Source organism: Lutra lutra, chromosome 15, assembly GCF_902655055.1.
Source record: "Lutra lutra chromosome 15, mLutLut1.2, whole genome shotgun sequence".
Classification (NCBI taxonomy): Eukaryota; Metazoa; Chordata; class Mammalia; order Carnivora; family Mustelidae; genus Lutra; species Lutra lutra.
The window spans coordinates 21,893,992-21,909,921 of record NC_062292.1 but is presented as its reverse complement, the minus strand read 5'-3'; the positions used below and the strand labels follow the sequence as shown (position 1 = coordinate 21,909,921).

At 38.2% G+C, this 15,930-nt stretch overlaps 1 protein-coding gene across 2 annotated transcripts in view; it reads right to left on the bottom strand.

Moving 5' to 3' along the window:
* The window catches only part of HMCN1 (hemicentin 1), a 477,402-nt gene that overhangs the window by 6,717 nt on the left and 454,755 nt on the right, over window positions 1-15,930 (bottom strand). The window contains exons 99-105 of one of the 2 annotated variants that reach the window (XM_047705087.1): window positions 14,924-15,043; window positions 13,451-13,585; window positions 10,313-10,426; window positions 9,381-9,506; window positions 7,520-7,648; window positions 5,253-5,603; window positions 1,592-1,711 (exon numbers count right to left, since the gene is read on the bottom strand). In XM_047705087.1, coding sequence (XP_047561043.1) covers window positions 1,592-1,711; window positions 5,253-5,603; window positions 7,520-7,648; window positions 9,381-9,506; window positions 10,313-10,426; window positions 13,451-13,585; window positions 14,924-15,043 — 1,095 coding nt within the window. The remainder of the gene's footprint in view (window positions 1-1,591; window positions 1,712-5,252; window positions 5,604-7,519; window positions 7,649-9,380; window positions 9,507-10,312; window positions 10,427-13,450; window positions 13,586-14,923; window positions 15,044-15,930) is intronic. The other variant, XM_047705088.1, reaches the window with a different exon arrangement.

Genomic DNA, 15,930 nt, shown 5'->3' with positions numbered 1-15,930 from the left:
CACAGCATGACAGGAGAGACAAAGGACCACTCTAGACATTATGAGATCTGTGATCAAGTCCGACCCTTGTTCTTAATTGTTCTAGCACATTCATCTTATTATTTGTAGAATGGGTACAAATTATTGCCCTTGACATATCTGTACTGCTGCTTAAAATGAGTTAATAATTGCTTTGGAAAAACATAACTACAAAGTCAATGTGTTATTCTCATACTTCAAATCTCAGTAGAAAGTTCTGCATAGGATAAGTTCTTAACAAGCATTGGTGACAGATGACTGGGAGTGAAGGTTATTATGGTGTTCACTTTACTTCTCCAGTCCATGTGGTCCAGTGGAGACTCTCAGGGAGGGAACGGGTAAATGGGTGTGGGACAGGTCATGGTAGTCAGGTGATCCCATCGTCCATCCGGGTCTTGCTTCCTGGAGCACCCTTTCCATGACCTGCATCCTAGCAAGTCTTCTGTGAATCCCCAGAGAAGGCAAGTTTAATTTGGTTATTACTGATAAAGCACTCTATCTGATATGCTTTAGGAAAGGATAAAGGTTGTATGTGACAGAAATTACGAGAATTCAGAGTCTTGTTAATACCTATATAATACTTTTGATTTGACCACAAAATTGAGGGGATTCTTATAAAATTTTCAAGATTTAGATAAGTTCTTATTTCTTTTTGATCTAAGTATGCATTGCAATATAATATACCTTATCAAAGCAGAATGTCCCTTTCACATTTTTTTGTAAAGAAGGTAATATTGAGGGGCGCCTGGGTGGCTCAGTGGGTTAAGCCGCTGCCTTCGGCTCAGGTCATGATCTCACGGTCTTGGGATCGAGTCCCGCATTGGGCTCTCTGCTCAGCAGGGAGCCTGCTTCCCTCTCTCTCTCTCTCTGCCTGCCTCTCTGTCTACTTGTGATCTCTCTCTGTCAAATAAATAAATAAAATCTTAAAAAAAAAAAAGAAGGTAATATTGAGATTGATAGTTTTTTTCTTTCTACCATCACTACACATTGTCCCAAACTCTGTTTATAGTACCTACAACCCTGTATATTATGCTTTTATTTACATATCTGTTTCCATTGTACTAAGATATCAAAGGGAAGAGACTATATTATTTGCATTCTTCAAAGCTAGCTTATGTTTACAACATTTGCAGACTCAAAGAATAGATCATTTAATCAATTACCCATGGTTGGCCAAAACAAAAAATAAAATAATGCCTACTACTGGAGTAAATTTACTGAGCTCTGCTCCTATTTCATTTTCCATCTTGGCTTAATTTTGAAAAGATATTTGAAGAGGTCTATTCCCACTTAGTTTTAAAAATATAGAACAAGAACTGATTTAGACATTCTCGCTCCTTCTGTAAGACTACACTGAAAATGATTCTCAACTTTTTCCCTCTGCCTAATGGCTTTCTCTCCAGTTCTCCTACTTACAAAAGCAATAATAAATATGACCAATGGGAATGAGAAGGAAGAGAAAGCAACCAGGAGAATAATTATTTAAAAAAAAAAGAAGACACTTAATTTCTCACATTCTCCTACATTGGTTTTAAGTCAAGTAGCCATAATACACATTCCAAGATTTTCTCACCTTGACAAGTCTTTCCATTGAGCATGAGTTGATAGCCAGGTGGACAGATACACTGATAGCTCCCAAAGGTATTTTTACACTCATGCTGGCAAATGTCTCTATTTTCACATTCATCAATATCTGTGCAGAAAGAAAGCAGAGTGTACAACCATGCAAAAAAAAAGGCAGAAACTACTGACAGAACCAATTACACACAAGTTGTTGATACACGATAGAAAAACTTCTTGGTGATTTTACACTTGTGTGTTTAAACATGCTCAGAGCTGTTTTATATCAGGATCTGTTTTTAATGAACCCAACGTCAACTGTACTATTTCACAAAATATGAACATCTCTTCTGTGTGTAAGTGTATATGAGCTGAAGCCCCAAACTGGCCAATTTCTATACGAGTTAAGCAAGCCTGGCATGGCAGATGGAACAGATTTATACAAGATCCTAAACCACCAAAGTACTGAACTCTTAACAGAATAGTAGAATTTACCAAAAAGGCAGTTTCTATTGAGGTTAATTGGAACAAGGAATCTTTTTATTTTATTTAAACTTTACCCACCTCTCTCTTTCCCTTACCCCTGCTCCCGACATCCATGCATTGCTTTCCCATACAGAGATATCAAGTGGAGGTGTTTTTAATTTTGTGATAAGGATATTCATCAAACTTCATACAATTTTAAAGTACTAACGGCAGCAACGTATCTATGCTTGATGGGACACCTTGGGCAGCTCACTTTATTTCTCAAGGTCCCAGTCAATTCTTTATCAAAGGACTCACTGATATGATCTCTCCACTGCACAGATTTGTTGGAAGGTCCATAGAACATAATATATGGGAAAGCACTTTATCATTAAGAGCTATCTATTTGCTAGTATTAAACAAAGCCAAGAAAGTAGCAATAAATAGGAGAGGAGAATGGGTGATGATTAAACATTGCCATTTGCTTTCAGGACAAGGGATATGATTTGGAGCACCTCAGATTTCTTACCCCAGTTGTGTTTTGCTCAGACTAATGTTAGAATTGGTTCAGAGTCCCACCAACCAGTGGGAGAATGAAAAGAGAATATGACATGAAGTGGGAGCAGGGGGGCTGTAGGGTGGAGGTAAAGAGAAGACAAGGAGAAAACTTGTGACTCAGAGCAAAGGGATGTTTCATTGTACATGTTTTGCATATGCTCAGAATGTAACTGTGAAGATTCAAAATCTGTTCATGATGAACACTCACCAAATATCTCTTACTGTTTTTACCCCACTGTGAACCAAAGCATTTATTCAACTTGTGTGTTATTTTTACTTTTTCCTTTTGCTATCTGCTTCCACACAAAATCATCCCAGCAGTGTCAGTGCTGTGGAACTCCAATAAGTCAGCTCACTCTTCCCAGAGCAGGAATTTCAATGTGGCCCCAAGTGCAATTTCGGTATTCAGAGGCAACACAGTGTTCATTTCTCCTGTTAAGCTTTGGAATAATTTCCTTAAAAAGCCCAATTTTGCCCAAGTCTAATAAGACTGCAGAGTGTTGATTGGAATCTTTTGTAAGTTGTCTATCCCAGATGGTTAATTAAAGGCATTTGGTGTTTTTTGCAAGTTGCTCGTAGCATAATTCCAAAGCTGTCTGCAATCTTAGTGAAAACTTCTTTATTAGTATGAATGCTACAAAATACTCACCATATTTTAAGAAATATTTCTAAAAGTCTATTAACTGCCTCCAAATAAAGTTCAAACATCCAGTAATCAACTAGATATGGAAGTTTACTTCAGATTCTCCAAGATTGGTTCTCTGAAATAGTAGGTGCTTCAAGCCAATGGTTTGGGGAGGATAATTCTTATGAACATGATATTAGTGTAATACAAAAACACAGACACAGAATACATTTATAAGACTCTACTGTGAAACTTCAGAGCTTAGATAGTGATGAATAAATAGAGAATGGGGTTATTAATCAGGAATGCCTTCTTAAAAGAAATCAGCATGATGGTGTACCATGTTGGGGGTATGGTTTAACTCACGTGTCACCACATAAACAAGGGTTTGGGACAGGTAGAAGAGAAGAGCTTGTCTAAGATGAAGTCAGAGAGTGGGACAATAATTGGAGATGAAACCCCTTAGTGGGAATGACTATTTGGAAGAAACTTTGAAAGACATGTCAAATTTTAATTCTATCAATTAAAAAATGGTGAAGAGTTTTAACTAACAAAGAGGTCAAAATCCTGGGCATGAAAAATTACCAATGCTCAGAAAGGTTTGGAGCAGGTTGAGAGTGGTGTTTGACTTCCTTGTAAGGATTGTGGGGTCCATAGGGTTAGGAATTCAGCAGTATTTGACCATATGAACTAAAGGTAGAGAACTGGTGATGAAGGCATTAATGTTTGAAATTCAAAGGGTAAAAGGAACTAGCTTTGCTGACAGTTCTAAGACTGATCATAGGGAGAAGTGCATGTGCATCATATTAACCTTCAGGTACATCAAGACAGGTGGAGAGAAAAGCTCTGGGAAAATATAGACTTAAGGAGAAAAGTTTAAAGTTAAAGAATCCAGTGAGTCCAGCTGATAAAGGTTTTGGGAGTCTGGGTCCAGGGAAGAGTAATTAAGGAAGCACGTCTGAGACGATAATGATGCGGAACAAGGCTTGGGGTGAAGGGTAAAAAAAAAAAATGATAATTGAAGTCAGAAAAAGACATTTTTTAAATGTTTATAAGAAATGTGTAACAAAGTATATTTTGGCAAGAATAAGGGAAGTTCAGAGTACTTAAGAAAAATGCAAGAAAATCAAGTTGGAGTAGAGGTCTTAAAATTTAAACAAAATTTCTTTCTTCCTGCCTTCCTCCCTCTCTTCCTTGTTTTCTTCTGTCATCTAACCAAAAGTGGGGCTAATTTGTGTTTGCTAATTTCTCTTGGCATGTAGCTCAATGGCATGCAAACTGTGGACGCTCACAGAAAATTGAATTAAATGAATGACAGATGGTAATGTTTGCAACTTAACTGAAAACAAAGTCTCAATTATTGAGTTGGAAATTACACTTTGCTTTTGCAAACAAATTAAATTGTAAATGAGTTTAGATAAAGATATCAAAAGCACATATTTTAGAGAAACGAAAGCAACTTAATTTTGTCCTGGCTCACATTATCTTTTCAGTGATTTCCATATATACAAAATAATCAAACTGAGAAATTCCACAGGGAGTGTGGGTCAACAGTCAACACCGTTTTGGTTGTCCCATAGAACAAGCAGTTGATGGAGTCACTGAAAGTTTCACTTTTAACCCATTGCTTTGGCATCAAGCAAGGACAGCCATAATCTGATGCTAGTATGTTATGTGGCAATACTCATAATTTCTTTTTTTAAAAAAATGTATTCTGAATGCCACTGAAATTTATTTCCACGTAGCATTAGATTTAATAACACTTTCAGGAGTGATCAAAAGAGAGGAACGGTCAATACAAAACAATGTATTATCAGAATGTACACATGTAAATACATCATTTACTTGAATAAATTTTGTCATAGTTTTAGGTGCCAGAGTAAATGTCTTGGAACTTTGAGTCAACCCAGAGCTGAGATCAGATGTAGTTCACAGCACCCAGACAACCACGGGTGTGGTGTCTATGCTTAGACTCTGGCCCATAAGCGAGCCCACCGGAAGGAAATGTAATATGGCTGACATTTACCTACACATGTGTCACGGCTCGCCTCAGAGCCTTCAGGGCAAGTTTTCCTAATAGTCCTTCTAGTCCTGGAGAGAGATGTTCTGCTGTTTCTATACTCTGAGTAGGAGCTGTAGAGATGGGAGTATTGTCTGTAATGCTGTTGAGGTTGATAGTTGTTTCTCACAGAGGAGAACCGTGCAAGGTTATAGCTACTGTACTGAGTGCCATAATTAGGCAGCCTCTCCAATCCAGCGCAAGATTTCCCGTCCCCTAATAAATGTTGTCCTGGTGGACAGATACACTTGAAGCTGCCGGGGGTGTTGGCGCACTGATACGCACAAGGCTTAGGCACTTGTTCACATTCATTAATGTCTGCTCGTGTGCCATGATACATAAAAAAGAGAAAAAAAAACACATACATACACACACAAAACAGGAATCAAGAATCAGTCTCTGGAACAAACTGAAGACATTATGTTACCCTCCAAAGCTATGAATACAGTAATTTCTCCATTGTTGTGAACTTTAGAGAAAGCTTTAATCATTCATTCATGAACTTACAGAAAGGTTCTAGGACTTCTCCTAAAGATTGCTTTTCGTGGACAGTAGAAACATAAAGGGTCATATGGGAAAATATGGTCTGGAATCCAGAAAAACTAGAGTTCAAAGCTAATGCAGATCTTAATTCTGTTGGTGGAGGGAAGGGCTCAATCACATTTCTAGTTTGCGTTTTATTACAACATTCTCACTAGTACTGCCAATCTTTCATACAATTACAAGCTTCAGATGTGATAATATTGGTATAACTACTAACATTTTTCTTTTATTTCTTTTGAATCAATAATTATTATGTAATAATCAAGCTAAGCACATTTTTTTTACAAAAATTTAAACAGAAGGAAACTAAGAATTATTTACTAAGATATAAACTCAAAAGTCCATAAAATTTTTAAAAAAATTATTTTTCTTCCAATACCTGGGTCAACATATAGTATACACTCCCAACTTTTCCTGTAAATTGGAAAAGCAAATGAAAACCAGAGAACAAAACCAAATTCTTTAATTCATTACCACAGTGACATGAAAGACGGCAACATGAATTAGAAGTAGTAAATTTTGTATTAAAAGTTATTTTAGTAGGCAAAGGTTAAAATTAACATTTTCAATTTCTTTAAGGCAATGGCTCTACCTTCTTCACTGATGTATTTCCCAGTCCAAGGTCTGACATTCAACTTCAAGTCAAATTAGTGAACAAATAAACATATTTCATTCTGCTAGCTCACCGCTATGACTAATCAAGATGTTAAGTTATATATAAATTACAATACCTAAACAAAACACTAAAATGCTATGTTATGCACTTCTGCTATTAGAGAGTGTTTATTTTAAAAGTGTTTCTAGTAATTGTATTATTTTCAACATTTGCTCTGTGCAAAGTACTAAGCTAGGGGCTACATAAAGACCGAACTAAGTCTTTATGAGAGAATTTGTTATAAATTGTTGTTAAGACAACCAAAGAAACCAATTTTAAAAGCACAGTATGCAAACTGGAAGCCAGTATGTAAAGCCCACACCATTTTTTTTTTTTTTTTTTGGTGCCGTCCTTAAATATTCCAGGGGAATATAATTTCATAGGTTGGTTTTCAGGTTTTGATTATTCAGTGCATTAATTAAAAAGAAGTATATGGTTACCTTCTTACAGATCTCTTCTAATTGTCCATTACCTGCCTTATTTACATTTAGTTATAACTGAGATAGAAATAAACTAGCGATTGGGAGAACTGAGTGAGATTCTTAGCACAGGAAAAGGCACATAGTAAACACTAAATGTATGATAAAAAAATAATTATCAATTTATTTAAATTGTGCATTCATATTTTAATCCCTCATGCCTAAACCTTTGTATTACATTCGATTATGCTTCACATTCAACTAGAATGTATCTGTGCAAACATCTATGCCATGCACATAGAGAAATCATCGATGAGAGAACCTTCATAATTAACTCATCATGGTAATATATTGCCATCTCACTCCGATATGTGTAGTGCATAGTAAGCACTATGTAGATGGTGATTATTATCATGTTAAATGCCAGTACAAATGGAACTCCATATGAAATCTTTAAGAAGTAATTTAAATTATGTTATAAATTACTTAAACCAACTTACACATTTTCTAATTGTTCCAAGAAAACATTTGAGATGGGAGAGTGGTCTAATCAAGTTGATAAGGCCAGCTAATCACGTTAGGAGTCTATTACTCAGTAAGAGTTGCTGGTAACTTACCCATACAGGGTCTTCCAACTCCTTGAGACCGGAAACCTCTGGGACATACACAGCGATAGCTGCCTCTTGTATTCTCACATATCTGGTTGTATCTGCACTGATGGGTCCCATCTTTACATTCATCAATATCTATAGACACAGAGGCAATAAAAAGTAATAACACTTCCTCTTTCAAAACTAAAGTCATTATATTTAAAATGACAGTCTTTAGAATTGTCAACGGTTGCATTTCTCACCATGTGACTGAGACCTGGGTTCAAGTTCTAGCTCTGCCAATTATTAAATGGCTCCTTTTCCCTCTCTTGTGGCCTACTATGGAAAGGGCTTGGTTCTCAGCTTTGTAGCTCTCTTCTCTCTACTCCCTCCACCTCTGGCTGTCTTAGTTATACTAGTGACTCTAGTAAGCTTGTTGATGTAGACTTACAGCAATAGTACTGCATTGTGTCTTATCTACAGCCCCACATTTCTAGCTGCTTGGCTGGTTCTCTCCACGTCCATCTTTTACCAGTACTTCAAACCCCACATGTCCTCAGTGTGTGTTTGTTTTTAAGGTCTTATTTCTTCATTTGAGAAAGAGAGTACAGAGAGAACAAGAGAGAGAGAAAGAGAAAGAACAAGCAAGGGTGGGGATATAGGGGGCAGGAGAAGCAGACTTCCTGCTGAGCGGGGAGCTGGATGCGGGGCTAATTCCCAGGACCTTGGGATCATGACCTGAGCCAAAGGCAGATGCTTAACCCACTGAGCTACCCAGGTACCTAGGAAGGATGAATTTTAATCCGTTTTCTCCAAGCCCAGCCCCTTTCCCCTTCTAGGGGACTCTCTTTTCTTTTTCTACCATGTCCACCTATTATTACCATTCCATTCGAGGCAATATTTAATGTGATCACTGCCATGACATCTATTAGATATGATCACTCTTTCAAGTGCTCTCGTACAATTTTGTTTCTCTTTTATGATATTTCATTCTCCCTTGTACTATAGGATTTTTTATTTTCTTTTGGTGAGGAAAGTAGAATTAGCCAATCTGTTCCAGCAGATTGTAGGGACATGAAAGGAGGAATGCTATCTGTTTCATTTTTGTTTTATGGTTCTGCTAATTAAGGCAGACTGGCACAGAAAGAATAAACACGGGGAGAATATAATTTACTTTATTTGTGTGGTCACTGATTTGACATTGATAGAATACTTAGTTCTAAAATAAAATACCTTGAACTTTAAATAAATATGTATAAGCTTTTCTTAACCACCTGTGAAATTAACATATAGACACTGAATTTCAGAGACGTAATGTGTGATAATTTATGTGGATGTTAAACTGTGTAAAGTGAATGTGTAATTGATGGGAGCTCAAAATGGTAATAAACTTCCATGGTGAGCTTCCACTTCTTGGTATAGAGTCTGGGGTCCCACAGCTCAAACACACTAGAAGATGGGAGTAAAACAACCTGTGAGGAAAGAAAAACTTCCTTGTGAGATTAAATGTACTTTAATCATTAGTTTTAAAAATGGATCCCTTCAAGTTGAGAGGCAACATGGGGGGTTTGGGGCGTAGGAAAGGAATAAATGAAACAAGATGGGATCGGGAGGGAGTCAAACCATAAGAGACTCTTCATCTCACACAACAAACTGAGGGTTGCTGGGGGGTGAGGGGAGGGAAAGGGTGGCTGGGTTATGGACATTGATGTGCTAGGGTGAGTGCTGTGAAGTGTGTAAGCCTGGCAATTCACAGAACTGTACCCCTGGGGCTAATAATACATTATATGTTAATAAAAAAATAAAATTTAATAAGAAAAAAATGGATCCCTTCCTTGGTGTGTCAATGGCAAGTGGATCTCAATCACTGAAATAGCCATGCACTCACCAATGCAGGTTCCGTTTTCAGCCTTGGTCATTCCGTTGGGACAAAGATCAATGCACTTATAGCCTCCGCGGGTGTTCTTGCAGTGCTGATCTGGTCTGCACACGTTCTGCCTACATTCATTCACATCTTGATAAAAGAACAAAGGTAATGAAGATTGAGAAAATGATTTCTTCTGCTTTTCCCAAAGAAATCATGACTTGGGATTTTTTTTTTTTTTTTTAAAGATTTTATTTATTTATTTGACAGAGAGATCACAAGCAGGCAGAGAGGCAGGCAGAGAGAGAGAGGGAAGCAGGCTCCCTGCCGAGCAGAGAGCCCGATGCGGGGCTCGATCCCAGGACCCTGAGATCATGACCTGAGCCTAAGGCAGCGGCTTAACCCACTGAGCCACCCAGGCGCCCCATGACTTGGGATTTTAAGGATAAGATGTTAATTATATAATCACTGTGTGAGGGTAAAATGTTGAAATCCATCAAAGTCAGTAATAGTAACAGACTATTTTTAAAACAGAAGGATAAAAATTTAAAAAAAAAAATTAGTCCACATACCTGGTAACCATACCAACCACCACTTCTTAGAAAAATAAATAAATAAAAAATATATGTAAATATGTATGTGAAAGTGTGTGTGTGTGTGTGTGTATATATGTGTGTGTGTATATATACACACACATATATGTCATGTATATCATATGCTTCAGTGAAAAAATATAGTAAATAAAATAGGGAAATGCTAAAAAATTGCTATGTAATTGGAAAATGAAACCTGTAAAGGATAGCATTTGTTTCAATTTTGATTTTGCGTGGATTACATACATGATGGACAGAGATATCCTATGTATGAATCCAGCCCAGGACACAGCATGTGGATTAGATCAAATACCTAGAAATTATAAAGATGTCATTGCTTTGAATTTAAAGCCCTTTTCTTACCTATGCATTTTCTGCCTTTGAGCTGATACCCAGGTTCACATCCACAATGAAAACTTCCTATGGCATTGAAACAGCGGTGGTGACAGGGGCTGGATTCTTGACATTCATTAATATCTGTTAAATAAAATGAAACTTTTATTATATTTTGTTAGGAAACTTGCGTTAATTTATTTCAGATGTCTAACATTTTGATGATCTTTTATCATTATCATGTTTAAGATCTTTCCTAAAATGAATCCAATACAATTGTTCTCATGTGATCCGACAGATAATTGATTGGATTAACTGCTGGAGACCGTATCTCTCTTCAAAGGCAGACATTTCCTTGTGACTTGGAACTTTGTGGATGAAAGAGTCCTCTACTTTAACTATCCTACCAGATGGGTCCCATGTCTGGTTCTAGGAAGTTTCAGGCCTGGAATGTTGCTGGCAGACTAGAACACTGAAGATGGGGGGGAAAAAAAAAGCCAAGGTCTTGGGCAGTATCCTCTGCAATTGGCCTTTCTTCCCCATTTTTGCTGCTGTTAGCCTGATGTAGATCTTGACCACTTTGTTTGTGCCTGACACCAGCAACTTTAGCATTTTTTCCTTGTCCACAGTTATTGCCGAATTAATCTTCCCAACACCATGTGGGGCATAGTATAATAAAAAAAAAAAAAAATGCAGGCATGAATTTCCCAAATTCGTGAGCATTTGCCTGTTGTTGCTGTTTTTGTTTTTGTTTTTGTTTTTTGTTTGTTTTTTTTTTTTTTTGTCTTTTTTACACATCTGGCATTGACAGTTGGTGTCAGGAAGATGAGCTGTATCAGTTCACCTGGTGTGGTGGTTAAAGTGTTTGGATGTTTTCCCCTCACTTTTAAAAGACCTTTTGGGGGCGCCTGGGTGGCTCAGTGGGTTAAGCCGCTGCCTTCGGCTCAGGTCATGATCTCGGAGTCCTGGGATCAAGTCCCGCATCGGGCTCTGCTCAGCAGGGAGCCTGCTTCCTCCTGTCTCTCTGCCTGCCTCTCTGCCTCCTTGTGATCTCTCTCTGTCAAATAAATAAATAAAATCTTAAAAAAAAAAAAAAAAAAAAAAAAAAAAAAAAAAAAGACCTTTTGCATTTGCCTGTTTTATGTACCTTTTCCAAAACTCTCCTTCCTTCCGGTCTCATAGGAAGAGAGAACTTTTCTCCCATGTAAGAAAAGTTCCTCTATTTGAGTGTTTGAGTTCTGAAGCCCATCTCTTCCTTCCTCACCAAGATGAGGACTGTGGTCCATTGATAATTCTCTCCGTGTTTGCATTTTTAAAGTCCTTCTTCCTTATGGTCATCTTTCCCATAGTCCTACAGACACAGTCAAATCTTTCCTACCCTAACATAATCCCTCTCTCAGGTCTGTACTCAAGTTCCTTCTACTTCTCTACTGTTCTATTCATTCTTTTCAAACCCTCCAAAGCAACAATTACCATACTTAGGCTCTCCACATCCCCCTCTTACATTCCCAAACTCAGAAGATTGCCTGTGTCTTATTTTGTACTTGTATTCTATTTGAGCTCTTTAATTTTTTTATTTTGAAAAAAGTGTTTCAAGTTTTTATTTAAATTCCAGTTAGTTAACAAACCGTAATATTAGTTTCAGGTGCATGAGCTCTTTTAATCTTTCAAAATCTACATGTTACTACAACTGCATACATGTCATTATATACTTTAAAAATATTTTCTTAATGTAGCTTTTTCTTCTTTCTTTTTTCTTGGCTTCCTTTATCGCTTTTCACCTTCTTGCCCACCAAAGCCAGTCTGCACTGACAATCTAGTATAAATATTAACATATCTCTACATATATATCTCTATGTAAATATATAAATCCATTTCCTTTATCTTCGGTTATTGATTTTCTGGCCACATAATCTTTTCCACACAAGTTATGTACACTTTTCTACATCTTGTTCTCACTGAACAACTCAGCAAGAATACAGTTGAGCTGCATTCCATTCTTTATAATGGCTGCACCATACTTGATGGTGTGGATAATTCATTCCCTCTTTCTATACTGATAGGCATTCAGTTTTGTATCCACCATTTCTGCCTCTAGGAAAAAACCCTGATAGAAGCTTTATTCGTAATTGTTAAAATCTGGAAGCACCAGGATATCCTTCAGTAGCTGAATGGATTAATAAACTACAGTACATTAACACAATGGAATAATATTTAGCCCTGAAAAGAAAAGAGTGATCAACCCATGAAAAGACATGGAGGAAACTTACATGCATATTATTGAGTGAAAAAAGACAATCTGAAAAGGCTACAAGTTATATGACATTCTGGAAAAAGTAAAACGTTGGAAACAATGAAAAGCTCAGTGGTTACCAGAGGTTGGGGGAAGTGAGGGATGAAAAGGTAAAGAGCAGAGGATTTTTAGGGGAAACTATTCTTATGATACTCTAATATAGGATACATGTTATTATTTGTCAAAAATCATAGAATGTACAACACCAAGAGTGCATCCTAATGTAAATGATGACCTTTGGGAGATAATGATGTGTCAAGGTGGGTTCATCCTTGGTAAGAAAGAATTTTGCCACTCTGGGGCAGCATGTTGATAGTAGGAGATGCTATGCATGAGTTAGGGCAGAGAGTATATGAGAAATTTCTTTACTTTCCTCTCCATTTTGCTGTAAATGTGAAACTTCTCTAAAAAAGAGTCTATTAAAAATCCTGCAATAGGGCACCTGGGTGGCTCAGGTCCTGATCTCTGGGTCCTGGGATTGAGCTCCACATTGGGCTCCCAGCTCAGCAGGGAGTCTGCTTCTCCCTCTCCCTGCCACTTGTGCTCTCGCTCTCTCTCTCTCAAGTGAATAAATAAAATATTAAAAAAAAAAAAAACCCTGCAATAAATATCTGGTAGTCTTATGTAATGAAGTTTAATGGAACAGACTCCATTAAGATCGTGCTGTATAATCTCTTCCCTCAAATATAATAGGCAAATACTTTTCAAAACCACTGTGCTATAAATATTTAAAATAGTCTTGGACATCTTGGACATCTGAAAACCTTATCAAGAAGCTCAATCTATAACATGGAGTTTACATTAAATGATTCAAAAGGCAGAAGGTTTTCATTCTTAGCATAATGAAGATAAAGGGAGGAACTCCATTCTTATACCTTGGCAACTCAGCCCATCAGAGGTTCTTCGAAAGCCAATTCCACAACGGACCACACAGCGATAGGATCCGATGGTATTGTCACAGTCCTGACCAGCGTGGCAGGTGTGTCCACCTAAAGCACACTCGTCGACATCTGCAACAAAATGAGTCACTCACCTAGGGCGGGGTGAAGAACATCCACCAAGAACCAGGGATAAGAGAAACAATAAAATGATACTTGAAAATATATGAGAGCAAGAATGCTGAATAATTTGGTGGAGTCATGTCAGGTGGGTTATGTTGATGACAAGTACGTAGGAGCCTAGTGCAGTATCTTTGCAGACTAACGCAACCGTTAAACCACTGACAAATTTTGTGGCTTTAAAAAAGTTACTTTTCGGGGCGCCTGGGTGGCTCAGTTGGTTAAGCGACTGCCTTCGGCTCAGGTCATGATCCTGGAGTCCCGGGATCGAGTCCCGCATCAGGCTCCCAGCTCCATGTGGAGTCTGCTTCTCCCTCTGACCTTCTCCTCGCTCATGCTCTCTCTCAAATAAATAAATAAAATGTTAAAAAAAAAAAAAAGTTACTTCTCCTGACACTCAGTTTTCTCATCTGTAAAGCGAGGATAAGACCTGTCTCTCAGCATTACTTTGGAAATCAAAGGAAATAATGTACACAAAGTGCTCAGTCCATGCCAGATTTCCACAAATGTTATTCCTCGCCCCCCGCCCCCGGCTTATTCTCTCTCTCTGTTTTGCATTTAGAAGGGTGTCTGCTCAGACACAGAGGGAGAAATCCTTTCCTCTTTTCATCATTTAAAAATTTACTTATAAACCAGATTCTCACACAATTCTAATTTGGAAGTCTATGTGGAGTCTGATAGAAAGTGTTTTTTGAGGTGAGGAAATGGGCAAAATGCGTGAAGAGGAGGGGGAGGTGTGGGCTCTCAGTTGTGCAATGAATAAGTCATGGGAGTAAAAGACACGGCATGAAGAACACCATCAGTGATACTGAACGGTGTACTTGGCGAACTGCGACAGATGGTAGCCATGCTTGTGGTGAACACAGTACAGTGTATACACTTGTCAAATCACTCAGTTGTACCTCTTAAAATAATGTAACATTATGTGTCCACTTTACTCAAAAACAAAGCATTTTTTTTAACGTTCCCAAAGTGTTACCAGGACTGTGCAATTTACTTAAATTCTTTATAACTTCTTTATTTCTTAGTTTTGTCACTGTAAAATGAACACGATACTGGTCCTGCCTGTCTGTCCTCTGGGAGTGGTGGGGGGGGAATGAGTGGCCGCAGGTCTCCCAGCCTGGGCAGCGCCCCTCGTGAAGGGATTTGTGGCAGCAAATCTCAGGCTGTCTGAAGATCTGTCTATTGCCAGCGTGGGGGCAGAAAGTACGCGACAACAGCACTGTTGTCTGTTCTACCGCCCTTTTTCTAGGCCAGAGCTTTCTGTGACCATTGCCTGACTGGGACTACCTTGACAAGTCCTTCCATCCGCGGCTATGGTGAGGCCTTTCGAGCAGGAGCAGTAATAAGTTCCCACCGTATTGTGGCAGATCTGGGAGCAGGGACTCCCCGCGGCACATTCATCTTCATCTGAAACAAGAAACAAAGGGACCCATGAGTGTGTAACCCCCCGGCTTTCTAGGAGTTATTAAAGGCCATGATAATAGCTGTTCGTAAAACAATTGCTCACAGAGGACAATGCATTGAATCAAATGTAACAGACAATGCTCTAAGCGCCACAAAATAGAAACGCTAAATAAAAATTAACTTTGGGTCCCCAAATTATCTTTGACAGTGACTAGATGTTTAGCTTAATTCTAAAACATCAAGATGACAGCTAAGGTACAATGACCATTTCCTGTGCTCTAAATGTTTTTTACCTACCTTAACTCATTCCTCATAACATTCCTAGGAGACAGATATTTTTAGTACCATCCCCATTTTGCATGATAAAATTGAGGAAAAAAGAAGTTAAGGAAATTGCCCAGTGTCACACAGGTCATTAGTGGCAGAGCTGAACTTTGAACTTGGACAGTACAGTTTCTAAAGACCACTTTTCTACCACTATATACTACATTATATTACCTACCAGGGAAAGGAAGGCTCTGGGTGTGCAAACTTGAGCTACTCTAGGCATTTACTCAGCTGCTTACTTATCTGTGACTCTCCTGTACTGGTACTTGGATGGGGTGAGGCCGGCTTAGTCAGTAGTCCTTGGCGCATGGTGCTGTCCTATCCTCTAAGCGTTAGGGTTAGGTGACTTAGAGTTGGATTATTATTGTGTTTTACATCCATGGCAAGTAAATGACCAGATGGCATCCAGTGTTTTGTCCCTGTGCCCACTCCACCTCTATACTTATGATACCTGACACACTTGATTGTGGTCAAATTGAAATTAAACTTCAAATTAAATTTAAATCTAGCTCTGACACTTGCTAGCTGAGTGATCTCAGGCACCCCACTCAACTTCTTCACAT